Source organism: Myotis nattereri (genome assembly GCF_964212035.1).
Source record: "Myotis nattereri genome assembly, chromosome: 3".
Taxonomy (NCBI): Eukaryota; Metazoa; Chordata; class Mammalia; order Chiroptera; family Vespertilionidae; genus Myotis; species Myotis nattereri.
The window spans coordinates 4,082,277-4,095,432 of NC_138077.1; the positions used below are offsets into that span (position 1 = coordinate 4,082,277).

The window sequence follows — 13,156 nt, forward strand, 5'->3', positions numbered from 1 at the left end:
GTTCAAGCAACTCCCTGAAATACCTTTAATTTAAGCTTCATTCAAACACCTTCAGCAAAGAGATGCATAAATGCTTTCTTAACTGGTAGAGATTATACTGGTTATTGTGAAGCTTAAGGAAAAGGACTCAGTAAAGGATGAAAAAGGTGGACTGAAAAGAGACTGAGTTTTTACTAATTTAAGTAGGTATGGTCTATAAGTGATGACAATTTTCTGTGCTGTGATTTTTTAAAATATATTTTTATTGATTTCAGAGAGGAAGGGAGAGGGGGAGAGAGAGAAACATTAATGATGAGAGAGAACCATCAATCGGCTGCCTCCTGCCCACACCCCAATGGAAACTAAGCCTGCAACCCGGGCATGTGCCCTGACTGGGAGTTGAACTATGACCTCCTGGTTCATGGGTCAGCACTCAACCACTGAGCCACTCCAGATGGGCTGTGATTTTTTAAAATATATTTTTATTGATTTCAGAGAGGAAGGGAGAGGGAGAGAGAGAAACATCAATGATGAGAGAATCATTGATGATTGGCTGCCTCCTGCATGCCTCCTACTGGAGATCGAGCCCACAACCGGGGCATGTGCCCTTGATGGGAATCGAACCTGGGATCCTTCAGCCCGCAGGCCAACGCTCTATCCATTGAGCCAAACTGACCAGGGCTTTTTAAAAAAAATGCAGTTATGTATGCTTTAAAGTTGATATATGGCTGGGAGATAGGATGTTGGTATTGTAGCGTACCTCTAAGAGATCTCTTTTATCTTCTTTATGCCTTTTGACAAAAAGCAGAGTTAGAACAAATGCGATCTGAGTTGACTCTTTGATTTGAGCTTAAATTCTCTGGCTAAAAAATAGCTGCAGAGCTCACCGGTTGGGTTGGTGCACCAGAGTGGGATTATACATGCACAGCACCTGGGGAAGCAGAGGTCCTTGTGGTTGTTTCTGGCTTTTCTTACTGAAAAGCCCGTCTTTCTTAAAAAGGTCACTTACTCATTTTTAAATGAAATGATAGTTTTCATCTTTTTTCTAATTAAAGGATAGTTTTTTTCCAATTAGTATTTTTTGTATGTTTCTTTGTATTGGATTTATTAGGATGACATTGGTTCATAAATTACATAGGTTTCAGGTGTACAGTTCTCTAATACATCAGCTGTATAGTATATTGTGTGTTCACCACCCCATCAAGTTTCCTTCCGTCACCATTTACCCCCTTTATCCTTTTTGCCTCCCCTACCTCCCTTTCCCTCTGGTAACCACCATACTGTTGCCTGTATCTCTGAAGTTTTTTTCTGTTTTTTGTTTTTTTTTAATCTCATAGAATCAGAATGGTCTTTGTAAAGGTACAGTAAAGAGAAAAGAGCTCTGGCCCCAGAATAGATCAGGGTTCTTTGTTTTGCCTGTAAGGGAGTGACATTAGGCAAGTTCCTAGCCTTTCCCCTTGGAAATTACTGCTCCTCTGGAGATGCTGTCCCTGAAATGGGAGTTTGGTTTGTGAGTAGCTGCTAGAGGAGAGTGCGTTGCGTTAGCCCAGGTCTGATCATGTTAGCTCTCTAGGTTAAAATGTTCGTGCTGGACAAAGATTTCCCAAAATGCTTGAGGGGGGCCAGCCAGGGCCGTTGTAGCACAAACAAAACTTTTTTATGCATTCATTGGTTGATTGTTGTATGTGCCCTGACCAGGGTTCAGGGCACATACACGTCCCACACTTCTTCTCCAGTAGCTTTCCACACTTCTTCTCCGGTAGCTTTTTTGTAGAACAAAAAAAACAATCATTAGAATTAAGAGTAAATCAGTGGTTTTTGGACCTTTTCTTTCTTAAAGCCAACAAGTACACTTAGAGGAAAAAAAGAATGAAAAGCTGGTAAGAGAGTGATGGATAGAGGACTAGCTTAGCTTTACCCCTCATTGTGCCCATGCTCCTCTCCAGAGGTGGGAAAGCTGCTGCACTAGCTGACTGTCCTCCCAACTCTCAAATCCCATGGACTTCTAAACTATAAGGAATGTAATCACTTGGAGACTACTGCTGCCTTGAAGTATTGTGAAGCAAATTTAAGTTATTTATATCAATGATTTTTATACTTTATTTGGCATAAAAAATTATTTCACTCTTTGGTAAAATATAATAAAGGTTGATTTTTTTTCTTTGGGCATACAAAAAAATCTCTTTAAGTGAAAATACTGATCCCTAGACAGTTGTTAAACATTATTATGAATACCGTTCATCGCTTTTCAATTAGCTCATTTTGGTAATTTTATATCCTGAGAGGTATTAACATTTTTATTTATTTTTTAGGTTCTAATTTAACAGTTTAAGTAACTAATCAGATTTCAATTGAAATATTTTTCCTTATTGATTTCCTTTAACTTAAGCATATTTTTGAGAAAAATTAAATTTATCTTTTTGGAACAGGGTCATTATCGTTACTGTGCTGCTCTTTATATGCTGGGGGAATATGACTGGGCCCTGCAAGCAAACAGTAAAGCTCAAAAACTCTGTAAAAATGACCCTGAGGGAATCAATGATCTAATTCAGCAACATGTAAAGTTACAACAACAAATAGAAGATCTGCAAGGTATTTCATCTAAGATTCTTTCTTTTGTTTTCAGTCGAATTCCCTTTAAAACTTTTGAAGGTGGGTTTCTTGGATTAATGGAGAACCAGAAATCAATTCTCAGATGATTTGAACTTACTTTGTTATCTTGGTTGAGTCACTTAAGTTTCCATTTCTATCTGCATAGAATTATATTAGTGTTATATTCCATTAGATAATTATAAATGATTGATATTTTTATTTGAAACATTCAGCAATGAATTATTGTATACTCTTGCATAGAAAATATGCCTTCTTGAATTTTGAAATAAATTAAATTCTTTTTGAAACAAAATTGTTTTAAAATTATCTCCTTTATTATTATAGTTATTTCCTGAAGAAAAGTCCCTTCAATAGGATTGTTTGGTGTTTTTGCACCAAGTTGGGGCTGATTTTCTATATCTCAGAAGTCTGCTGTGCAGGCTAGGAATTCTGCAACCTTACCCTGCACTCTGTGTAGGTCTTTCCTGGTTTTCCTTCTGTGGGCATTTGGTGTCTTCTTGAGCTGAGCTGAGTGTTCTGTTTCACTAGCAAATGTCATCCAACATAACGTGATCATAAGATTGTGAGCTCCTTGAAGACAGGTGCCCTCTCCGATGCACATTTCTATAGTGCTGCATCTGCTCAGTGATCACATCCAATGGGATTTCAAATAACAGCTGTAGAACATTTTGTTGACAAGCTCATCAGCTAAAAGCATCTCAAAATGTAAAATTGGTTAGGCTTACTTTTCAGTTCTCTGAATTTGAGAATCTTTTACAGTATGTGTTACCAATGCACTGATTATTGTGTGTGTGATTGATTTTGATAGGCGCAACACCAACTAGGAATCCAATTAAAGCCTTTTATGAAAGCGGGTAAGTTACTAGGAATGGCTTTGCCCTGTGAGTTTAAGAATCTCTGTGTTTAATGCTTTAGTAGCTAATAGCAACCATAGTGAAGTTGGGGGTGAAAGGATGATAGGTGGTTTTTAAAGTGTTCCTGCGTAAGGTCAGGTGACCTGTGAAGTGCCAAATGTATTTTGCCCACTCTTTTACTAAGCTATGTGCATATGTATGTATTAGAGATCAGTAGCTTTAGCCTATGGGAAAGGAGTGAAATGATGATGGGATGTTACTGTGTTTGAATGGGACCAGTTTGGGCCATCATGGATGGTCCTGGCAGCAGAGAGCAGGGCACAGTCTGTGCCTCTTAGCCTTGGCCTCCGTTCTGGAAACATCTGCCTCTGACTCCTGGTATTTTTTTCAAAGGCTAAGATGCTTCCTGTTAGAAATACTAGTAGGCAGCAGATAGACTTGCATATGCTTGCAATAAAGCCAGTATCACCCAGGTCTGCATTAAAGAAGATTAAGCTTTTCCTCACATGCTTAAGATACTGAAGCTGTTAATTTAAAACAAGGAGACTTATTTTAATATTAGGAACCAGAATACACTTCTTGATCTGTTCTTAATGTATTTTTAAGTGTTTTAAATTATATTTTGGATTTTAATACCAAATGTAAAATAATGTTTAGTTATAAGGCCCACTCAGAGATGGGGATTCTTTTATTTTTTTATATATATTTTATTGATTTTAGAGAGGAAGGGAGAGGGAGAGAGAAACACCAAGGATGAGAGAGAATCATTGATCAGCTGCCTCCCACATGCGCCCCCACTGGGGATTGAGCCTGCAAACCAGGCATATGCCCTTGGCTGGAATCAAACCTGGTGCCCTTGGCTGGAATCAAACCTGGGACCCTTCAGTCCACAGGCTGACGCTCTAGCCATTGAGCCAAACCATCTAGGGCAGTAGGGATCCTTTTAAAACAATCTTGTTTTCAAGAAAAAAAGGCTGAATTTGCTGAAACTTGTTTCTTTGAAGGTTAACTTTTTTTTAAAAAGCATACTAATCAATAGAAATAAAATAATTATTCCTTTTATCCCCACTCAGAGCCAACACACCTAGTTTACCAGCACCTGCATTTAGTACTTCACTTAACTTTGTAGAGATCGAAAGAGATTCCAGCAAAACCTACCACGAAATGGCATACGATGGTAATCAGCATCTAATGGTAAGCTCAGTTAAAAACTAAAAATGAAATTATTTCCAGTATAGTCTCAAATGTTTGCAATAATATTTTGGTGAAAGGGAAAACTAAATATCTTGTTAATATGAACCTCTTTTTGCCTATTCATATCAAGGAATGATTCTGTCTTTTATTTTTTTATTTATTTTTTTATTTATTTTTAAATATATTTTATTGATTTTTTACAGAGAGGAAGGGAGAGAGATAGAGAGTCAGAAACATCGATGAGAGAGAAACATCGATCAGCTGCCTCCTGCACATCTCCCACTGGGGATATGCCCGCAACCCAGGTACATGCCCTTGACCGGAATCAAACCCGGGACCTTTCAGTCCGCAAGCCGACGCTCTATCCACTGAGCCAAACCGGTTTCGGCGATTCTGTCTTTTAAATAAATATTTGGGCTACCTCCTATAATTACATAAAATAATATTTCATTGTTACAGAATTCTTTTGCAATCACATTTGTACGTTTTCAAACTGTTTTTTTCTAAATTTTATTTTACACTTCAATGGTTCTCTTTGTATGCCTTCCCTCTACATGTCTTTTTTATTTTTTTTTTTTAAGAGAGAATCTTTTTTTTCTTTTTTAAAAATATATCTTATTGACTTTTTACAGAGAGGAAGGGGAAGGGATAGACAGAAACATCGATCAGCTGTCTCCTGCACACTCCCTACTGGGGATGTGCCTGCAACCAAGGTACATGCCCTTGGCCGGAATCGAACCTGGGACCCTTGAGTCCGCAAGCCAACTCTCTATCCACTGAGCCAAACCCGTCAGGGCAAGAGAAAATCTTTTTTAATATATATTTTTTTATTGATTTCAGAGAGGAAGGGAGAGGGAGAGAGAGAAACATCAATGATGAGAGAGAATCATTGATTGGCTGCCTCCTGCACGCCCCCCACTGGGGATCAAGCCCGCAACCGGGGCATGTGCCCTTGACTGGAATCGAACTTGGCATCCTTCAGTTGGCAGGTCAATGCTCTGCCCACTGAGCCAAACCAACTAGGGCCCCTTTACATGTCTTTCAATGAGTCACTTGGGAAATAGTGACAGTGGGGTCTGGTGGCCAAATCACCCCAACCCTTACAATGCTTTGGACTTTTCTTTTCCTATCTTTTATTTTTTGCAGACTCCATGGCTGCCTCGCACTGCACCAGTCCATCCACCCACCCAATTTGTGCTGTGCTGGGCCTGGGAGCCACCCCATCCTCCTCTCTGCCCAAGGTGTTTTTGCAGCCTCTGCTGCTCCTCTCCATAGCCAAAGCCCTTGATTCTGTGCTGTGCTCAGCTAAACCTTGGTCTGATGGCTTCTTAGGCACTGCTAGGACTCTAGCCTGGTCCTGGGACCAGGGTCTGAGGCAATCTGCACCTGAGTTTTTCTCTGAACTGTAGTGTGCTGAAAACTCAGCAGATATCACCAAGTCCACATTTATATTTCTCTCCAGTGTCTGATGGGGAAAATGAAAATGGTGTCTTGGGTTAGATGGATAGTAGTCATTGGGGGGAACTTTTTTAAGCCACTCTATGGTTATATTTGTTTGTTAATAATATCCGAGGATATTATTTTCATTGATTTTAGAGAGAGTGAAAGAGAGGAAGGAAGGGAGGGGAAAGAGAGAGAGAAACATCAATGTGAGAAAGACACATTGATTGGTTGCCTCCTGCACAAGCCCCAACTGGGGCCAGAGATCAAATCTGCAACCCAAGTACATGCCCTGGACTGGGAATCAAACCCATGATCCTTCAATTCTCAGGCAGATGCTCTAACCACTGAGGACACCAGACCAGAGTGTAATTCTTTTGTTAATAATGAAAATCTCAGAGAAGCTGTGTTCATTTAGGGAGAGCAGCCTCAGGAAGGATGTGACAGTACTGACCCAGGACTGAGCAGCTGCCCTGCCTGGCCTCATGCTAGGTGTCAGAAATAGAATTGGCATTGGAGAATTTGTCATACCATAATCTGTTATTGTCAGTTATCATTTTGTTTGTTTATTCACTTAGGCTCAATAACCACCTAGATATTTTAGTGTAGGAATAAATTCTGTTATAATCCACTTTATTATTTAGCTCTTCATGTCTCTCTGTTTTTTCACTTCTTTTCCTTGTGTAAGTCTCACTAATTGTATTTTCATGGGTAGGTGGTAGATGAAGCTTTGACTATAGATGATTGTGCCTGTCATCCTGAATTTCTACCACTATCAGGTGAGTTTTTCCCTGTAAATTATTGCTGAGTTCATGTGGTGGTGTCTAAACTCCTATGCCCCCAAATTCGCACAAGCCTCACTTATAGTTGCTCTTGTTCTCCTTTTACATTGCAGTGCTTCTGTGTTAAAACACTGATTATTTATTTGAAACCAGTACTCCGTCTTTTCATGTTATTTAATAAATCTAATTTTGGAACTCAAACTAAAGTTAATGGAACAGAAAGATGAAGCTCTTCTTGGTTTCTATCTAATTTCTATTTGGCGAGTTGTTTTTTTAAAGATATATATTTTTATTGATTTCAGAGAGGAAGGGATAGAGAAAGAGAGATAAAAACATCAGTGATCAGAGAGAACCGTTGATCAGCTGCCTCCCCAACTCCCCATGTAGGGGGATCGAGCCCAAAACCTGGGCATGTGCCCTGACCATGATCTCCTGGTTCATAGGTCAACACTCAACCACTGAGCCAAACCAGCAGGGCTCATCCTAGTTTACTTTAAATTGTCTGTGCTTGGTGCATGTGTTTGCTTATGCCCCTAGGAAACAGGCAGACACAGCAGGACCTCATAGACTCAGCATTGGCACCATGGGAAATGAAGGGCCCACAGAATATTCGCACTTCATTTATTTCTCAGTCTCCCTTGATACTACCAGATTTTGATGGAAATCGATCTAAAGTGGATTACATGCTTCCCTGCCTTTTAAACAGCTTAAGAAAATACAGATTTTCTTGATGACTTACTTAAGATAGTTGTTGTTAACCACAAGTTACTGATCTCCATCTTTCATGCGTTCCTTCCGGGTTCTTACAGGGAGATTGTGACCTTCCTGTTGCCCTCCTGTCCTTTGTTGGTGTTTTTGTTTTCTTTTCAGTGTTTGTGCTTCTGCAGTCCTGTCTTTTTTGGGCTCCCATGCCACATCCCACCACTTACCCTGAGCATTTCCATTTGGTTGGCACAGCAGCAGCATTATAAGGAGGGGAAGCTCAGGTGGCTGTCGTCCCTGATGTAGCTCTAATAGCACGTGAAAAACCTTTGAGGATAAAACATTTGTCAGTATTTCTTGGGCAATTATCATCATACAGTACATTTAAATAATTTAAATACCATCCACCCTTTAGCATCTGCGTTCAGTAGAAGAAATTGAGGTGCTGTGGTCAGGGCGCAGTGGCTTGCTGCCAGTCACACAGCAGAAGTCGCACTGGAACTCTTCTGCCTTTCCAGAGCCTCTTGCTTTCTGAGGCCACCAGAGCCAGCTCAGGCTCTCATCCCGTCCTTGACCCAGGGGCTCTGACTTGCCTCTGCGTCTCTCCCCAAAGCTCCCATCAGGTCCACCTGACCCCATTGCTCAGCTCTCTCTGCACAACTTTGCACGTCTGTCCCCGGCCAGCAGCACACAGGCTCCCTCCTGCCAGGGGACAGGGGACAAGGCTGAGCTCATAGAGCTGGAGGAGCGAGAGGAAGCACGGGGCCTGTAACGCAGTATTTTTTTCTTCTTTTTAATGGATTGCTGTTTAATTACTACAGTGACTGTCTTTTCTTGTCATCTAATTGTAAACTACTTGAAAACAGAAATTTAGCCTATATTTCTGTATCTGCTCTAGGCCTATATAATAATGACCATTATAATTTATAATAATTTCATAGCACACATAGACAAACATCATCAGTAGCTTCTTTTTTGGCTTACCTGTTTGTAGTTAACGCTCATGGTATTGCTTCCTTTGCTTTCTTATTCAGTTTACTTAACTATTATTTTACTTTCAAGCTCATAAATTTTTATATCCAGATTTGAGGAACAAATACTTTTGTATTCACAGGCCAACCTCCAAAATATAAAGGAAAACAAAAATCTCGAAACAATGAGTTGGAGTTCAGGTATGTTTTTATGTAAGGTTTTGTTTTTCACCTAATGTCCTCCTTCCAAGAAAAAAGAAAAAAATCTCTTTCACATAGTAGCTACCTTTACATATGTATATTATGTTGAGTACTAAAGTCCCTTTCAAATACCAAAGGCATGTCTTCAGAGACGATCATTTTTGACCAGAGAATTCTGAATCCTGAACGTTAATACTGATTTCTGAAAGTCGTATTACAGCTATATTAGTATTAACATTTTAAAACTCCAAAATACATGCTCAGAAGAGGTAAAATATTCAGAGAAGTATAAAGTGCAAATTAGTCTCCTTCCCTACTCACCTTATTTCACTTCCCACACTTCTTCTCCGGTAGCTTCCGATAGGAACGCGCTGCTCACAATGTTGGCCGTCGGAAGCTCACTCTGCAGACACAGCATGGGGATGTGTACAGGCCGAGGCCCTTTTGAGCAGTTACCACCGGAGGAAAGGATTTATTAATGAACCAGCCACTTATAAAATCCGTTCTACCGAACATGCCCCTTAAAACTAATGGTCGGAACTCTTGTCACTTATCTTTATAGTTAATCCCCCATCACCTACAAAATAGGAATTGACTGCAGAGTGGAATTATCAGTCATACAGTAGATACAGAAGTTTGTGAAGTTAATAAAAAGTGATGCTGGAGAAAGAAACTGCAAAGCCATTTCTGCTAATTATACCAGTTGTCAGTTTTTTCCTCATTTCTTAAGGCTGATTCCTCAATAGATTCTTAAAGGAGAATGATTTGAATATCAAAGCACTAAGAGAAATGAGTAATGCCCATTTAAAAAAAAAAAAAAAAAGACCGTTTTTTTCCTGCTGCTACAAAGTAAATACAAAGCAAGAGCATAGAATATTATGTAACTATTATTTCATAGAAAAATCCTGAGTCTTCCTCCTCACCTCGTGTGCCCCCCAGGAGAAACCAAAACCAAGTATATTTTCATTGTTTGAATGTATAGTTACAATTTTAACCGGTTTTGTTGAAGATAAATTTAGTTTCCTGATACTTTGTTTCTGTTTTCAAACAGAAGGCTTCTGATTTGATTATGTCTACCTCATGGGATTATTTAGTGATTAAGTGGGATGAACTGGAACATGGTAAATGCTCAGTACACATGACCATCATTGGGATCACTGTCCTTTTCACTGTTGTTAGAACCATTCAGACTGACAGCTTGTTTTATCCCTTTCTAGTATCTTGTGTGTCTTTCCATAACAGACCATGGAAATCTACATCCTTCATTTTCATGGCTGCAGGACATTTTACCGCATAGATGTATATTCGGAGAAATTTCTAGAGTGGCATTGCTCTATCAAAGGAGATGCATAATTTTCTTTAAATTTTATTTACTGATTTTTAGAGAGAGAGAGAGAGAGAAATATTGATATGTTGTTCCACTTATTTATGCATTCATTGGTTGATTGTTGTATGTGCCCTGACCAGGGTTCAAACCCACAATCTAACCAACTGAGCTACCCGGCCAGGGCCCAGGGGTGCGTAATTTCACTTTGATAGATATTGTCAAATTGTCCTACCAGAAAATTAATTTACCTGGCACTTTTACACTCTTACTAAGCTGTGAGAGGGTGCGGAATAATAAAATGTATATCTGATCTTTGTCCCTGGCACAGAGCTCCCTTGGAGTTTCCTGAAACAAGTCCCTTTCCACCCTACCTGAGATCATATTAATGAGGTGACTCAAGGCTGGGGCTCTGCATTCAGAATTGGGACTGGTCACTACAAAGACCAAGTATGTGATTGGAAGGTTGGACCTTTCAGCACCATCCCCTGGTATCTGAGAAATTCAGGAAGGGGGCTAGGAATTAATTTAGTCACCAATGGCCAGCAACTTAATCCTTTGTGCCTGTGTAATGAAACATTATGAAAATCTCTTTTCGGGGAGCTTTTGGGTGGGTGAGTACATGGAGGTGCTGGGCAGGTGGCCCACTCTGGGACAGCATGAAAGCTATCCATCACCCCCTCTACCCAGCTCCCTTCCCATGTGTTTCTTTCATTGGAGTTTTCCTGAGTTACAACCTTCATAGTAAACTGGTAAGTAGTAAGTATAATGCTTTCATGAGTTCTATGAGTCATTCTAGGGAATTGTTGAATCTGAACTGGGGTCACGGGAACCCTGAATTTGTAGTTGGCTCGGCAGAATTGTGGGTAGCCTAGGCACCCCGGTGTGGCTGGTCTGAAGTGAGGGCACCTGTGGGGCCTGCATTGACCCCAGAATTAATGTCAAAATTGAATGGAATTGTTAGACACGCGGTTGGTGTTGGAAAATTGGTGTGGAAAATGATAGGTATCTGGTATCAAACACACACGTCTAGTGTTAGAAGTGGTGTTGGAAGACAGAGAACTGAGTCTTTCTTCCCCTCACCAGCACGGGGTCCAGGCTTTCTGAAAGGTTATATCTCTTACTAGATTTTCCCATGAGAGGAGCGTCCGTGCAACATTTATTGGGCACATTTCTTGTTTCAGGACTACGTTGTCATAGATAACTGTAGATCTATAATAACTGGGTAATCAGCACACAAGTTCCCCTTAATTTGTTTCAAAAGCTGTTTTTTCTATATCATCTTCATAATTAATTTATCTGGCCTCCCTCCACTTGTAATTTTACAGGGGTTTTTATTGAGATTCATTAGAGTTAGAGGTTAATCTGAGAAGAAATGGCATCATCGTAATATTTCAGTTCAGGAGCTTGTGACTCATTTGCTCAGTGTTTAAAATGACCTTCAGTAAAAGTATTTCTTCTTTATATAGCGGACTGTTTTATTTTAAATAATTCAACACAACACTCTTTTCTTTTAGTTATAGTTCACAAGGGAGTTTTCCAGCAGATTTGAAAAGCCTCTTGGAGAAACAGTTCTCTAAATCTTCCAGAGCTGCACACCAGGTACAGGAAAAGGCTTTTCCTGGGGAAAAAGCAAACTCTGGGGACAAACCACTTTTCACAAGCGCTAAGTCTAACCATGTACATCTCTAAGATTTGTTTTTTATACTTTTATTTATGAACATGTTACTTTATATGTGATTGCTAAGAAGCCAAACTATTGTTGATTTAGAAACTGACTTTTCAGTTATGTTAGCCAGAGATTGAAGTAGCGATTGACACTGTAGAATTGTTGCTTCCCAAAGGAAACAGTTTGTTTCTTGTTCTGTTTTGCAGGACTTTGCTAATATAATGAAAATGTTGAGGAGCTTGATCCAGGACGGTTACACAGCTCTGCTGGAGCAGCGGTGCCGCAGCGCAGCCCAGTCCTTCTCGGAGCTGCTCAACGGCCTAGATCCGCAGAAAGTAAAGGTAGGATTGCCGTCTCCTAACTCGTCAGCAGTGCTGATGGCTCCAGATGCATGTGTAGGAGAATCCGGGCTCTCACTTCACTGTTACCAGTGCACCTTCTGCCCAGCGGAGACGGCCTGAATCTCCTCGGGCCAGGCAGTGAGGAGCAGGGCGGGCGGTGAGGAGCAGGGCGGGCGGTGAGGAGCAGGGTGCGCGCTGACCCAGCCTTCATGCCTGCGCTCACCGTGCGCCTCCCTCCTTGCTCCCCAGTTGGTGTCCTTAGAACTCCTGGCCTTCTTTCTTGATAAATTACGAAAGCAAGGTTTTGGACCAGTTTTAGTCACATCTTCTCATTCAGAAAGAAAGTAATAGCTAGGCAAATACTTTATGCAAGGTTGTAAGGCAGCAAATAAATGTCTTCATCTGTCACTGGTACCCACAAACATTCAAAAGAGAGTAACTTCTGTTATGAACCACGCCTTCAAGGAACTCTGAGACAGTGAGTCTGTGTTTTAAATACTTGATAGCAGTGTATTTTTGCAAAATATATTTTCTAATTCAGTTTGGCCTTTATCTCAATCATAGTGATTAGTGAGATTTTATTACACTTTTTTTCTGTTGTGGCTAACAGGTTGGTATAATGCAAATTGGGCAGAATTATCTTCTGATTTTTAACTCAAATGTTTTTATTGACAGCAATTGAACCTGGCCATGATTAACTATGTGTTAGTGGTCTACGGACTTGCTATTTCTCTCCTTGGAATAGGACAGCCTGAGGTAAGATTTGTAACAGGAGTAATAAACAACTTAAATATGTCATTGATTTTAGAAGATATGTAAACACAGTTGTTTTCCCATCGCGATTCTTTTGTTCTTGGCAGAGCAGTAATAAGTATGTTATGTTTGCTTTTTTGGATTACATTTGCGTTTTACTTTGAAGTAGTGAGACTGATCACAGAAATAAAACCATGTGATAGAACTTGAACCTTTAAAAGAATTTCATCATTCAGACTAGCCCCAGCCGAAAGGAAGCGATGAACTTACTCCAGTACAGCCCCTGCTTACACGTTCGGCGCCAGGCCTGTTTTGTCTTCCTTCCGCTTAGCC

The 13,156-nt window shown here is 40.2% G+C and overlaps 1 protein-coding gene across 1 annotated transcript in view; it reads left to right on the forward strand.

The window, feature by feature from the left end:
- The window catches only part of TTC3 (tetratricopeptide repeat domain 3), a 102,729-nt gene that overhangs the window by 41,152 nt on the left and 48,421 nt on the right, over nt 1-13,156 (forward strand). Inside the window, exons 12-19 of the mRNA XM_081086436.1 lie at nt 2,409-2,571; nt 3,401-3,446; nt 4,520-4,640; nt 6,796-6,859; nt 8,679-8,736; nt 11,578-11,662; nt 11,936-12,070; nt 12,746-12,826. Of these exons, the coding sequence (XP_080942562.1) occupies nt 2,409-2,571; nt 3,401-3,446; nt 4,520-4,640; nt 6,796-6,859; nt 8,679-8,736; nt 11,578-11,662; nt 11,936-12,070; nt 12,746-12,826 (753 nt within the window). The remainder of the gene's footprint in view (nt 1-2,408; nt 2,572-3,400; nt 3,447-4,519; nt 4,641-6,795; nt 6,860-8,678; nt 8,737-11,577; nt 11,663-11,935; nt 12,071-12,745; nt 12,827-13,156) is intronic.